The 14,977-nt window shown below is 39.2% G+C and overlaps 1 protein-coding gene across 4 annotated transcripts in view; it reads right to left on the bottom strand.

Annotated features, from left to right (window-relative positions):
* Window positions 1–14,977, bottom strand: part of LOC108322542 (uncharacterized) — a 31,608-nt gene that overhangs the window by 9,824 nt on the left and 6,807 nt on the right. For 3 of the 4 annotated variants that reach the window (XM_017554670.2, XM_052868532.1, XM_017554671.2), the window contains 5 exons: window positions 14,766–14,849; window positions 14,593–14,655; window positions 13,742–13,870; window positions 13,423–13,629; window positions 11,957–12,076 (listed from right to left, as the gene is read on the bottom strand). In XM_017554670.2, the coding sequence (XP_017410159.1) occupies window positions 11,957–12,076; window positions 13,423–13,629; window positions 13,742–13,870; window positions 14,593–14,655; window positions 14,766–14,849 (603 nt within the window). The remainder of the gene's footprint in view (window positions 1–11,956; window positions 12,077–13,422; window positions 13,630–13,741; window positions 13,871–14,592; window positions 14,656–14,765; window positions 14,850–14,977) is intronic. The other variant, XM_017554673.2, reaches the window with a different exon arrangement.

Raw genomic sequence — 14,977 nt, 5'->3', positions numbered from 1 at the left:
TCAACAACTTACCAATAAAGCCAGTGTGACAGACAAAAAAAACACAGGATCAAATTGTAACATTAACTAGAGACTATATTTAAGAGTAATTGATAGAGCTTATATTCCCCTCTCTTAGGTTTTCATATTTATAGTTGTTTGAGACACAACAGATACAACGAACGAGAGGGAAGAGGAAAGAATTCTAGGAGATGCTCCTGGGAACTAGGTCTAGTACAAAGCATGCTCTTAGGAACTAGGTCCGGCACAATGTATACAATACCTAAAAATAAATCCTATTAAAGGTTATTTATTCTAAGTCTCCCCCTCAAGCTGGAGCATACTGATAGGTACCCAGACTTTACAAGAGAACTCCAAGACAGATTCTTGTATGTTTATTAAGAAACCAAACAGCACTGTTCTACTAATGTGGTAAGAACAGGAACAACCATGTACAGTTTTCAAGGTCTTTCAAGAGGACCTGTCTCTCCTAACTTTTCCTTTTACAAAATACTCCCAAACCTGCCTGCTCACCTCCTAATAAGACTATTTATAATAGTCTGTTACAGTTATGTAATTACAACTGTACTAACTACCTTCTTTTTTCCTTCTTTTGTAAACTGTATCAAACCTATCACATACAAATTATATGTACTATGCTTGGAACAAATGAATTCAATACAGGGTACTCTTAAGAATTTTGTTACTACATCAGCATGTTGATCATTCGATCCAACAAACTCTGCAAATTTCTTTAGATAACAACTTTTCTCAAATAAATTGGCAATCTATTTCAATGTGCTTAGTTCTCTCATGAAACACTAGATTGGAAGCAATGTGGAGAACATCTTAATTATCACAATACATCCTCATAAGCTGAATGTCACAAAAGACAAAAGACAGAGTGATCTGCCACGTTACGATTCAACCCAAAGAATTGAACAATGTGGCTAAACTTTCCAAACCAAGCACAAGGAGATTGCTAGAGACCATAGAAAGAGCAATGCAGCTTATAAACCAAAATAGACTCCCCCTAAGCAACAAACCCAAATGGTTGCTCCATGTAGACCTCCTCTTCTAGATCACCATGCAAAAATGCATTTTTAGTATCTAAATGATGAAAGGGCCAATGCAAAGAAAAGTCTAACAATAGTCATTTTGGCCACGGGAGAAAAGGTATCATTGTAGTCAAGACCATAGATTTAAGTATATCCTTTTGCTACCAATCAAGCTTTGAGGTGATCAACTTCACCATTAGGACCAACTTTTATGAAATGGACCCAACGACAACCAACCGTCTTCTTTCCATATGGAAGAGGAACTAATTTTCACATACAATTTTGTTCATGGGCCTGCATTTCAACAACCATGGCTTGTTGCAATCCAAGATGATCAAGTGTCTCCTTCACATTCTTAGGAATGGTAATAGAAGAGATAGAGAATAAAGAATACTACAAAGGAGATAAATGATGATAACTTGGAAAATTATAAATAGGATGAGGGTTGCAAGTAGAGAGGATACCTTTGCGAATGACAATAGGCCAACTAGAATCCTCATTATCAAGAGTTAGTGTGAGAAGATGATGGTGAGATACTTGATGAAGATGACTGATCATGTGGTATTTTACTAGACATTTGAATTAGAGGTGATGGTTTGGGAAAACTAGGTTGACGGGAGGAATTCTGAGTATTGGAAGAAAATGGAATAGGGTTTGGACATGTATAGATAGAGGGTTCAACAAAAGGCATAAGACCTATTGGATAAAGTTTACATCTTGTGTAGATGAAGGGAAGAATAGAGTTTCTTCAAAAAAGGTGACACTTGTAGACATGTAATATTTTTTAGTGTGATAGGATATAATAGGGGTAAGACAGAAGGAAGTAGATTAGGAATTAGTTGTTAGTTGGTTTGGGAGCCTTTATAAGAAGGAGGGAGGTCTTGTGTGAGGGTAGGCTTTCAGTTAATTCATTTGTATACACAGGACCTTTGTCGACTGTGGAGGGAGAGTGCTCCCTTGTGAGTGTTGGAGGTGTACATTGTATTCTTTGGTTACAAGAATATTAAACAAGGTGTGTGCAAGTGTTTCTTTTCAAGAAAGATTGATTTTTTTACTAAAGAAACCTATCAAATTGGTCTTATCAGCAGGATCCCAAGGTGTGGAGCGAGATGGAAGCAAGGATGAAAGTGCTAGAGGGAAGGATGGATGCAAGAATGAATGCACTAGAGGGAAGGATGGATGCAAGAATGAATATGCTGGAAGGAAGGTTTGATACTTTGAAGAGGTTTGATACATCAAGGAGTAAGGGTCATAAGTTGTTGTTTTGAGTGTTGATTGCTTTGAAGGAATTAGAGGGCAAGATAGGAGAGAAGAAAATATATGTGAAGGGGAAGGCAAAGACGAAAACTGTGATGGAGACATTGTTGTTATTGCTGCTGAAAGTTGAAAAAGTTGTTGTTTTTAGTGGAGATAGTGAGGTAGGTTGTGGTGTGTATGTCAAAACAGCAAAGAAGGGGGAAGAATTGTTGAGGCCTGGGGTTAAAACTGTGGTGCCAAGGAGTGACCCAACTATGGTCTGGGTGTCCATGGGTGCATCCACTAGGGTAGTTACAGATACATATCCTGAAATTACTAATGTTATAACACCTGCAGATCTAGCTTCCAGCAATGGCCACAAAGGAATTTCCAGGTTTCTTGCAGAATCTTTATTAACTAGCCATCTTGTATTACTCACAAGGGTGGAAGGTAAAGATGGTAGGAAAGAAACTTCAGGAATGGAAGTAGTGCAAACAAATTCAGAGCGAACTGCGATAAATGTGCTTTACAATGTAAGAGGACACTAGGTCAGAAAGCAGTATAAAACAGTCATATGGTCCATGGGAATCTTGGTAAAGAAGCAATTCTTACTAAGGGAACAGAAGGAGTCAATAATTCTCTCATATTGACAACCACCCAAGCCTTCAGACTTGAATTGAAAGGCAGTAGCCAGTGGGTTCTCTTCATATGATAACATGTTGATGAAGATGAGCCACGAGATTAAGCTTAACTATTCCAACCTTGAGGACAAGGTTGTTCTGCAACAGGGTGCAACAGGGTGTAATAATAGGATATAATGTGATAAGATATATCGGTGCAGGACAGAAGGAAACAAATTAGGAATTAGTAGTTAGTTGGTTAGTTGGTTGGGGGGCCTTTATAAGAAGGCGGGAGGTGTTGTGTGAGGGTAGCTTTTGGTTAATTCATTTGTATAGACAGGACCTTTGTATCCTGTGGAGGGAGAGTGCTCCCTTGTGAGTGTTGGAGGTGTACATTGTATTCTCTGGCTACAAGAATAATAAACAGGGTGTTTCCAGTAATTTGGGTGTGTGTGAGTGTTTCTTTTCAAGAGAGATTGATTTCTTTACTAAAGAAACCTATCATAGTGTTAGTGAAATAACTTCGATATCCTTTTAGAGGATGAGAATATTAGAAGAAGCCACTTTGCTAGCCCGGGTAGAGAGTTTTTCCAAACCTAGAGACATATCATGAACAAAGAGTAGAAAAACAGGAAGAAAAATATTCTTTGGCATTATCACTCCTTAAGATCTTGATTATTTGGCCAAATTGGCTTTTGAATTCATTAAGGAAAGATTCAAAAATATTCAACAATTCAAACCTATCTTTCGTTAAGTAAACCGAAGTATAACGAGAATACTCACTAATGAAAGTGACAAAGTAATGAAACCAAAAGGATGTGACATGACTAAGACCCCAGATGTCATAATGAATTATAGAAACGATAGTGTTGCACCTTGTTTTACTTCTTTTTGGAAAAGAAGACCGAACATGTTTTCCTAATTGGCATAATTTACATTTAAATGATTGAAGTTTGCTAAGTTCAAGAACCATCATTTAATTTTGATAAATTTGGATGACCTAAGCAATCATGCAAAATCTTAGTAGATTCTTATTGACATAATTCACATTCTAAGTAGTTTTAAGTAGAGACAGAGATACAGTCCAAAAATGCAACACGAAAACCTAGGGTTTCAAGAGAGAGAAACTGATACGTACCCAGGTGTTAGGGAAATCAATGAACCCTTGATCCAAGGAGGAGGAAATAATAAAAATAGGTGGGGCAGAGTTTATAAGAGGAGAGAAAAGGGTAACGTGGCTTTGTGACTGAAATGTGTTAGTTAGAAGAGAGAGAGAAAGAGTATGGATTGTTATATATTCTCAAGTGTAGGATGTGAGGGGGGACACGTTTAGTTTTCGGTGGAGTGGGAGGAGAAGAATTATTACGATTCTTCTCAGGAGTGGCTCTGGGCAGAGGGTCCTTAACCTTCTAAGTTTTCTAATTTATCATAATAGTGAATTTTCACCACTCCACTTTTCACACTTCATATTTTTGATTATTCTGTCTATTAGTAAACTCTGATTGTTAAGTAGAGACAGAGATATAGTCCAAAAATGCAACAGGAAAACCTAGGGTTTCAAGAGAGAGAAACCTAGGGTTTTAAGTGAGAGAAACCATGATTAACACTAGAAGATACTAAATGCTCTCAAAACAAAGAATAGAAGGTAGAAACTGGCTAAGGCAATATCTAGCGGGTGAGACCGTGGCAGTCCAAGAAGACTCCGACCACCAGAAGGCAGCATGTGTGACACACTGTTAGGTTCCTGGGTATGAAACCTAACTATCAATGCTCACAGTCAGCAAAAGAACAATGAAAGAATGGGTTTCTGTTATTGATACTGAAAGAAAGTACACAGATAGCACTAATGGAGGCCCAATCCCCCTCTTAGCCCTAATGAAGGCTTAATCCCCCTCTTTTGGCCAAAGTCCAGATGTTACAAAAAGAATATTCAAAAACTCTCCTCTCTACCAGAACCCCTTGCCTTCTTATAAAGGCAACCCCCTTCTAACTACCCAACACAATCAATTCCTAAATTGTTTTCTCTCCCCTGCATCTATTACCTATTATAACCTCTCATTAGATCCTATCATTACACCCTGTTGCAGAACAACCTTGTCCTCAAGGTTGGAATCGTGAAATTTGATCTCCTAGCTCCTCTTCATCATCATGTAATCATATGAAGGGAACCCTCTGGCAACTGCCCTCCAATTCAGGTCTGGAGGTTTGGGTGGTGGCAATTCCTCCTCCAATGACTTCCATTCTTGGATTTTATTAGCTTCCAGCATTCTGGTCACCTCTTTTCCAGAATCATAAGCCTTGAGGAAATGGTCTTCGATGTCTTTCAATCCTTCAAACAGCTCTCTCCCCTCTGCGGGTGTATCAAGAACGGTAAGGCCCTTTTTTCGTTTGCAGGTCCACCTCTTCACAGAATCCATCCTTCTCTCCCGGGCATTGATTCTTCCATCCACCTTTCCCTCCCCAACCTTCATTCTAATTCTAAGACCGTTCGGCCAATGACTGTAAAACCGTTCGGCCTTTGACTATAACTGTAAGACCGTTCCGTTTCGGCATTCCTCTCACATTCGGATTTGGTGGTTCTCTCCGGTTCGGGTCCAGCACTCCTCTTCCGTGCGAATCTAGAAGTCCTCTCCTGTTCGGATCCCTGTCCTCTCCTGTTTGGATCCGGCAGATTCCGGGTGTTCAATACTGACCCCACACACTCGGCGGCTCCCAATTTGCCTGGGTGATTGGCCTCGGACTGCTCAGCGACTCCCGATCTGCCTGGGTGATTCGCCTCGGACCACTCGACGACTCTCGATCTGCCTGGGTGATTGGCTTCGGACCGTTCGGCGACTCCCAATCGGCCTGGGTTATAGTGATTGGCCTCAGACCGCTCAGCAACTCTCGATCGGCCTGGTTCATAGCGATTGGCTTCGGACAATGTCACCTCTCCCCTCGTTCATCCCCAAGACGACTGGTCTTCAATCCCACCCCCGTTCCCCACCTTTGCGCCTCCCTGGAACTCCTCAACATCCCTTGCGATATGCATCGCCAAAATAAATTCCTGCGAGTTATGCAGTCAGACTTGATTCTGAATGTCCTCTTGCAATCCCGCAAGAAAATATCCTAACAGCTGCTCGTCTGGCACCCTCCTCGTTCGACCCGCCAATATCTTTAAGTATTGTACATACTCGTCCATTGTCCCCGTCTGTTTCGATGCCGCTAAACGCTCAACAATGGTTCCAAAGCTTACCACCAACGCATCCTTCAATCCTGCCCAAGAACGGTTATTGGCCTTCTTCCTCTAGAATCGGAACCAGTACCCCGCGCTACCCTCCATACTTATGTATGCTAATCGTCCTCCGATACCCCTTGTAACTCGAAGAATTTCTCTGCGCGATTGATCCAGTTCAGCGGATCGATCCCCTCAAAGACGAGCAACTCCACCCATTTCCGCCCACTGTTTTGCCCCTCAGTACGTTCGACTTCCCTTCCTCCTTCTTCGTCTTCCCGCCTCACCCTCCGATGTTCGTTGATGGACGCCTGACTTCCGTCCGATAGACCTTCCTGGTCGCGAGTCCTTCCTCCCAAGATTCACATGACTTCTCGTAAATCTTTCCTAATCACCACCGAATCTTGGCACAACGCCGCTATCTCGTCCTGCATTCCATCTGTCGCGATTTCCACCGCTTCTATCTGACCCTCCATTACATTCAATCTTCCATCGACTATGCCCTCCATTTTTCCCCCAATTTGGATCCGGCAGGTCGGACCAATTTGTTAAGTTCCTGGGTATGAAACCTAACTATCAATGCTCACAGTCAGTAAAAGAACAATGAAAGAATGGGTTTCTGTTATTGATACTGAAAAAAAATACACAGACAGCGCTATTGGAGGCCTAATCCCCCTCTTAGCCTTAACAGAAGCCTAATCCCCCTCTTCTGGCCAAAGTCCAGACGTTACAAAAGAATATTCAAAAACTCTCCTCTCTACCAGACCCCCTTGCCTTCTTATAGAGGCAACCCACTTCTAACTACCCAACGCAATTAATTCTTAAATTGTTTTCTCTCCCCTGCATTTATTACATATTATAACCTCTCATATTAGATCCTATCACACACACACTCACTGATGACGAGAAGAAGTTGTGTGTTTGGTGGCACATGGAGCACAAACTAGCTCTGAGTCCGGCAGGATTAGTCGTCACTCAAGGAGACAATCCAAATTCGATGGACCCTAGGAAAACTATGATGGTGGCCAGCAGTAGATGGTGGCTAATGGCAGCCTGCAATTATGGACGGTGGACAGCAGCAAAATAGCATTGGAAAAGGCTAAGACCAGCAGGGTGGTATCAACCCGCTCTGTTAACAAGTTAAGCTAAATAAAAGATTTTATTTCAGAGTAATTGAGAGAACTTGTATTCCCCTCTCTTAGGTTTTCATATTTATAGTAGTTTGAGGTATAACAGATATAATGAATGAGAGAGAAAGGAAGAGAATTCTAGAAGATGTTCTTAGGAACTAGATCTAGAACAAAACATGCTCCTAAGAACTAGGTCCAGCACAAAACACACCACGTAACAATAAATCCTATTAAAGATGATTTATTATAACATGATTGAAGAAAGACACAATGAAGTTAATACTAAAACGTTTTTTTATTTTAAAAGTCCTCAAATGTATGCAATACAAAGTGCATGAAAGACAACTGTTAAAATGTATTATGTTTATGTTGTTGTTTGATGTTGTTTGTGTGTGTACCCAACTTGAGAAGTGGGTTATATTGTGTAATTGTGTTCTGTCATGGTATTCTATATATATATATATATAGAATACCATAACCTTGTAACTTACATTTTTCATATATGAATAAAATGTCTTAGTGTTTTAACATGGTATCAAGAGCCAGACCCAGTGTGTCATTGCTTTCCGCCGCCGTCCACCGCCGCCGTTTGTCAGGCAAAGTTGAGGGTTAGGTTCGCCTAGAGAAGCGCGACTCAACCCTGGTGGCCGCTTCCTCAGAAACCTCCACACGCTCCTCCACGCGCAGCTTCTCTCCGATCTACGCCGGCCACCGTCTGGCCACCGTCACGGTTTTGACCGGTGACCAGCGGATCTGGACCGTCTTCTCGAGCGACGGCCAACATCGTCGGAGTCAAGAGCAGACTCCTCTTCACGCGCCGCCACGCGCCACCTATCTCCAGCAAGTTCCCGGCGCGTGGTCCTCACGCGCCGCCTGTTTCCGGCGACTCTCCGGTGCGTGTTCCTCACGCGCAGCCTTCTCTGTACTGGGTCGACACTGTGCCATTGCAGACAGTTTTTCGTAGCTTCCTCAGCGTGTTTTGGCCCCTTGCTTCGCTGGTTTGGTAGTTGTTGTTTGCACCTAGGGTTTTCTCTCTTAAATTTCACATTGGAGAGCTTCATTTCTTAGTATGGTTGAAGAGGGATTCTGATATCCCATAGTCATAAGACCTTGTTTCTTTTTGGATCCTACTCACAAATCTAGAATGACATCGTCTACTAAAACTAATTTCTCCTTATCTGCCACTTCAAGGAACGGAGCTAATGGAGGATGCCATAGTAGTCGAAGTGGGTATGTGCAATGTTCAAATGAAGAGTATCAAGAATTTTTGAGATACAAGTTTGAGAAATCCACTGGCCATTGTCAGTTTCCTTTAGTGCCAAGTATGTCAAGTGCACGTATCTCACAATCTGCGGAATGTCAAGGTTCATGGATTCTTGATTCAGGTGCCTCAAATCATTTGTCTGGTAACACTCGTTTGTTTTCCTCCATTACCTCTCAAAAAGTTCCTCAGTTAGTTACTATTGCCAATGGATCCAAATTGACATCTCAAGGAATCGGCAAAGTGTCTTTATCTCCCTCACTGAACTTAAATTTTGTTTTGTATATTCCTCATTGTCCTTATAACTTAATATCCGTGAGTCAATTGACACGTTCATTAAATTGTTCTATAACATTTACTGCTACTTCCTTTGTCATACAGGAACATGGTACGGGTCGTCGAATTGGAGAAGGATATGAGTCAGGAGGATTGTATTTCCTAAAACCTACCTCTCTTGTTTCTTGCATTTCAACTTCATCTCCTAAAATTTTACATGATCGTTTGGGTCACCCAAATTTGTCTAAGCTGAAGTTGATGGTTCCAAGTCTTAAACACATTCCTGTCTTAGATTGTGAGTCTTGTCAGTTAGGAAAACATGTTAGATCTTCTTATCCAAAGAAATCTGAGACACGATGTAAGTCTATTTTTTCTACCATTCACTCTGATATTTGGGGACCGAGTCGGGTTACTTCCTTTGGTTTTAACTATTTTGTAACCTTCATTGATGAATTTTCTCGATGTACGTGGGTTTATCTTATGAAAGAGAGATCTGAACTTTTAGCCATTTTTATGTCCTTTGTTAATGAAATTCAAAATCAATTTGGAAAGACAATTAAAATTCTCAGAAGTGATAATGCTAAGGAATATTTTTCTGCTGCATTTTCTTCATTTTTATCTTCCAAAGGAATTTTACATCAGTCAACATGTCCTCACACTCCACAACAAAATGGCATAGCTGAGAGAAAGAATAGACATCTTAATGAAACAGCACGTTCTCTGATGTTAAATACTAATGTTCCTGTTCATCATTGGGGGATGCAATCCTCACTGCCTGTTTTCAAATCAATAGGATGCCGTCTTCCTCTCTTGAGAATAAAGTTCCTTATTCTGTTATTTTTCCAAATGACGCCCTATATCATATTCCCCCACGTGTATTTGGGTGTACATGTTTTGTCCATAATGTTTCTCCTGGTCTTGATAAACTTTCTCCCAAGTCTATTAAATGTGTCTTTTTGGGATATTCTCGCATTCAGAAAGGATATAGATGTTATTCTCCCTCCACAAGAAGGTATTATATGTCTTCTGATGTCACCTTTTTTGAGGATACACCCTTCTTCTTGTCTTCCAAGGAGTATCCTTCATCTGTTGAAGAGATGCTTCCTATACCATTATGTGATCCCTTGGTCATTCCCGCTTCTCCATCTTCAGCTCAAACTCAGAATGCACAAGATATTGTTGAACCACCTTCCTCCGTGCCTGAAGATCCTCGAGACTCAGCTCCTTCTCCATCAGATTCTCAGACCATGGATCCTTCATCCTCTTCGTCCTCTCTTGACTCAAATCAGGCTTGGCCTATTGCTCTTCGAAAAGGTATTCGATCTACTCGAAATCCTTATCCTGTTTATAATTTTTTAAGTTACCATCGTCTGTCTCCTACATATTTCTCCTTTGTTTCCTCCCTTTCTAACATCAAAGTTCCTAATAATGTTCGTGAGGCACTTGATCACCCTGGATGGCGACAAGCCATGATTGATGAAATGCAGACACTTGACAAAAGTGGCACTTGGGACCTTGTACCTCTTCCTCCTGATAAGAAACCCGTGGGATGCAGATGGGTATATGCTATTAAAGTTGGTCCTACTGGTGCCATTGATCGTCTTAAAGCTCGTCTAGTCGCAAAGGGATATACTCAGGTTTATGGTCTCGACTATTGTGATACTTTTTCTCCGGTGGCCAAAATCAGTAGTGTTCGTCTATTTCTTGCCATGGCTGCCATTAGACAATGGCCACTTCACCAATTGGATATTAAAATTGCCTTTCTTCATGGTGATCTGGAAGAGGAGATATACATGGAGCAACCTCCTGGATTTAGTTGTGTTGCTCAGGGGGAGTCTAAGTTAGTTTGTAAATTACGTCGTTCACTCTACGGTTTGAAACAATCACCTCGAGCTTGGTTTGGTAAATTTAGCCATGTTGTGCAACAATTCGGATTAAAACGATGTGAAGCAGATCATTCAGTGTTTTATGGGCATTCTACTCCTGATAAATGTGTTTATCTAATGGTTTATGTTGATGATATTGTAATTACAGGAAATGATGTTGCAAGAATTGCTCAATTAAAGGATCATTTGTTCAACCACTTCCAAACCAAAGACTTAGGTCCGTTGAAATATTTCCTTGGTATTGAAGTGGCACAATCAAAAGAAGGAGTCATCGTTTCACAAAGAAAATATGCCCTGGATATTTTGGAGGAAACAGGTCTGACAGATTGCAAGCCCATTGATAGTCCTATGGACTCAAATAAAAAGTTAATGAAAGACCATGGTGAACCTTTCTCAGATCCAGAAAGATACAGAAGGTTGGTTGGAAAACTGATATATCTCACCATAACAAGACCTGATCTTTCTTATCCAGTGGGAGTTGTGAGCCAATTTATGCAAAATCCTCATATTGATCATTGGAATGCCGTGGTCCGCATCCTTAGATATGTAAAAGGGAATCCAGGTCATGGACTATTGTATGAGAACAAGGGAAGTACTGAGTTAGAAGGATATTGTGATGCAGATTGGGCTGGTTGTCCGAATGATCGAAGATCTACTACAGGATATTGTGTACTCCTTGGAGGGAACCTTGTATCATGGAAAAGCAAGAAACAAAGTGTTGTTGCTCGATCTAGTGCAGAAGCTGAATACCGATCTATGGCCATAGCTACATGTGAACTTATATGGATCAAACAACTCCTTCAAGAATTAAAATTCTGTGAAAACAAGCCTATGAAGTTGTATTGTGATAACCAAGCAGCTCTTCACATTGCCTCCAATCCAGTGTTCCATGAGAGAACAAAACATATAGAAATTGATTGTCATTTCATCAGAGAGAAGTTATTGTCCAAGGATCTCATTACAGAATTTGTCAATTCTAATGAACAATTTGCAGATATTTTTACTAAGTCTTTAAGAGGGCCTAGGATTCAGTTTATATGTTCCAAGCTTGGTGCATATGATTTATATGCTCCAGCTTGAGGGGGAGTGTTAAAATGTATTATGTTTATGTTGTTGTTTGATGTTGTTTGTGTGTGTACCCAACTTGAGAAGTGGGTTATATTGTGTAATTGTGTTCTGTCATGGTATTCTATATATATATATATATATATAGAATACCATAACCTAGTAACTTACATTTTTCATATATGAATAAAATGTCTTAGTGTTTTAACAACAACCATGTAAAATGCTTACCCCAACAGCCAATTTAAGCGTTTGATAACAGAATTGACGCAGTGCATCTTGCTGATCAGAAGGAATCTCGTCTCCTAAAACATCATCATTTGTCATTCGTGTGTCTGTCTCATGGTTCTCCTGAGAGAACAAAGAAATATCAAAGTTTAAAGCAAACTAAATAACCAAATCCAATAGCTCTACGTGAATATTGTTGACGGTGTGGAAAGAAACAAATGACATAACATGAAATCCAGCCCATAATTATTCTGTATTCATTAATTCTCCAATATAATTGGAATTAGATATTTTATTATAGACAGCTAGGGATAAATCTCAATTACAATCACCCAGGGAAGAACTTCAGGGATCTATCCCATCCAGTCCAAAGACCTAATAACTAACTCAATAACTTGCACTCACCCCAATCTTGGCTACTACCAGAAGAATTCTAATATTCAGAGAATTAGAGAGAAGATGATAAAATGTGATTTTGTTATTAAGTTGAGTTTCTCTGAACTCAGATCAATATTTATATTTTACTGCTACATGCAAAAGAATCTTACAACAGAAGAAACAGCTGGAATGTACTAGCACTGGTGAGCTGGTAACAATTAATACAACACAACAGACAAAAGGATCTAAATCATAAAACTACATGTCATCAATCAGTCCCGTACACCCTCAGGGTCAAAAGGTGTCAGGAGCTGAGAACCCTGAGTTTGTCCCTGAGTAGACAGAACTGATCCTTAGCCAGAGGTTGGTGAGACAGCTCCTTTTACAGACACTAAAATAGAGACAGGAAAAAGTAACCATAAAACTATCTCATCTACATACTCAATCCCTAACTATTTCCTATATTCATACCCTCCTTGCCACATAGAGCAGGCTGTTATAACCCAGACTCCTCTTATGTCCCATATTTATATTTCCCAGAAGATCTATCAATAACAAAAGAAACAGAGTATTGCATATCAAGAATTAATATATGAATCAAATACTTCCATTTTGATGTGATAAAAAATCAGTGAGTTGCATGGTCAGCTATTGTATATTTTATATATATGAAATAGAGAAGTGTACATTACAAGGAAAAGGTATACCCTATAACACTTAGGCTAGGTACATACATCCAAAAACAGCTTTATGAAAGCTGTACAATACAGTACCGATCATAATTTTAGCACAAACCAAGGTTATGAAATCATGAATCGCCAAGCTAATTTTATGATCATGAATCATAATTTATATCAAATTATAGTATTCAGACACAATGAAAAATCACATCAAATGTATCAGTTTAGATATTGTTCATCAATTTAGACAATTTAAATTTAAATTTGAAATAGATCTAAACATACCAAAAGTCTTACAAAATAAAATTATTAGTTATATTGCACTTTGTGAAGCCTTTACTTTAGAAGAATGGAAGCAAAGCAATTAAACAGCTCAATAGCATCAAAACTCATTCTGTGAATTATCCATACCTGCAAATCAGGACCTGGTACTCCGTCATCATCATCATCTGGAACAGCTTCACCATTGAGATCAAATTCTGAAGACCTCTTCCACTCAGGAGTGGGAGGACAAACTACCATTTCAGGCTTTTTCTCATGATAAAATGTGTACAATGCATCAATATAATCAGGCTTGTAGATTCCAGGAGGACGAGCTTCAGAAAATGTTTTTATTGCCTACAAAAAGGACAAATCAAGTATATTTATTAACTTAAGCAGCATTTTGAACAGAGAGAGTATGAGGAGGGAGGAGGAAAACCAGATTTAAGGTAACACCTCCATAACTGACCTGAGTAACAGACATAGACATGGCACGCATTAGATAGTGAATGATCATGTACCCTGTACGATTATGCCCATGTGTACAATGAACAAGTATATAGGTCTTTTGTTTTTGACGTAACATAAATTGTGTAACCTGGAAATGTAAATAATCGCATTGTTAAAATCACTAGGTATGAAGAGATGGATAACTTCCACTGGTTGCATGCACTATTTAAAAGAATTTCTCTTATAGAAAAGAGACTGGGTAGTTTTCTTTCATTGATGTTTTCCTTGATATCTGTTGTTTGTTACCTTTTTTTCTCTTAGGACGACCTCTTATCCTCTGAACTCATTTAATGTGTTTTCTAATTTCATAGTGAATGTCTTCTATAAAAAAGGAAGAAAGCAAAATATTGCTCCCCAATGAAACAGGAGAAAGTATAAAACTTTTCCTCAAAAAGGACAATGCATTCTCAGATTTGTATGTAAGTTTCAGAAGAGCTCTGGTACCAGGTAGAGAAAAGAGAAGCACAAGGCAAAACATAGTTTATCAAATAAATAAACAATTGCAAAGGTGAGATGATATTTCGATTCCGTGATACAGAAAACAAAAATAGAAGTTCAAGTGATACAAAGATTCTACAGAAAAACTTCTTACAAAACTTTATTTAAAGGAAAGATGATATTCAAATACATGCTAAATAGTTTTGGAAGTATATTTTCGGAGCATATTGCAGAGATAATAAAGATGTTCCCATTTCCTAGAGCTAAACAACTAAACTACATTCCAAATCAATCCAAAGAAAAATAAAGGCTAAAATAACTCTATTAAATAATTATGGAATAGAACAAAATATAATATGGAAAGAACAAGACCTCATAGACGAACTGGTTCACAGCTAAATTATCAGGTACAGAATCACGCCCCTTGCATTGAATCTAAACCACAATAATGATCTTCAAATGTAAGCACAAGAATATTGCACCACAGTTTCAAAGACAAAATTATCAAATCTTGAGATGGTGACTAAAATTAGGCTACGGCAAACCTTAACATGCTTGATGCCCTCTTTTTTTAAATCAGACACAGGATAGTATCGAGAGGTATTTGTCAAATCAATCACCAGGCCAAGCTGCAAAAAACCATGAGAACAAAATGGGAAAATAAACAGTAAACTTTATGCATGAAATAGAACATTAACTCTCTAAATTGTTTTGATAAAGACAAGAAGCAGAGATTGAAATTGGTAAACAAAAAAGA

This window comes from Vigna angularis, chromosome 9 (genome assembly GCF_016808095.1).
Source record: "Vigna angularis cultivar LongXiaoDou No.4 chromosome 9, ASM1680809v1, whole genome shotgun sequence".
In the NCBI taxonomy this organism is placed as follows: Eukaryota; Viridiplantae; Streptophyta; class Magnoliopsida; order Fabales; family Fabaceae; genus Vigna; species Vigna angularis.
This window is presented reverse-complemented; position numbering and strand designations above follow the sequence as displayed.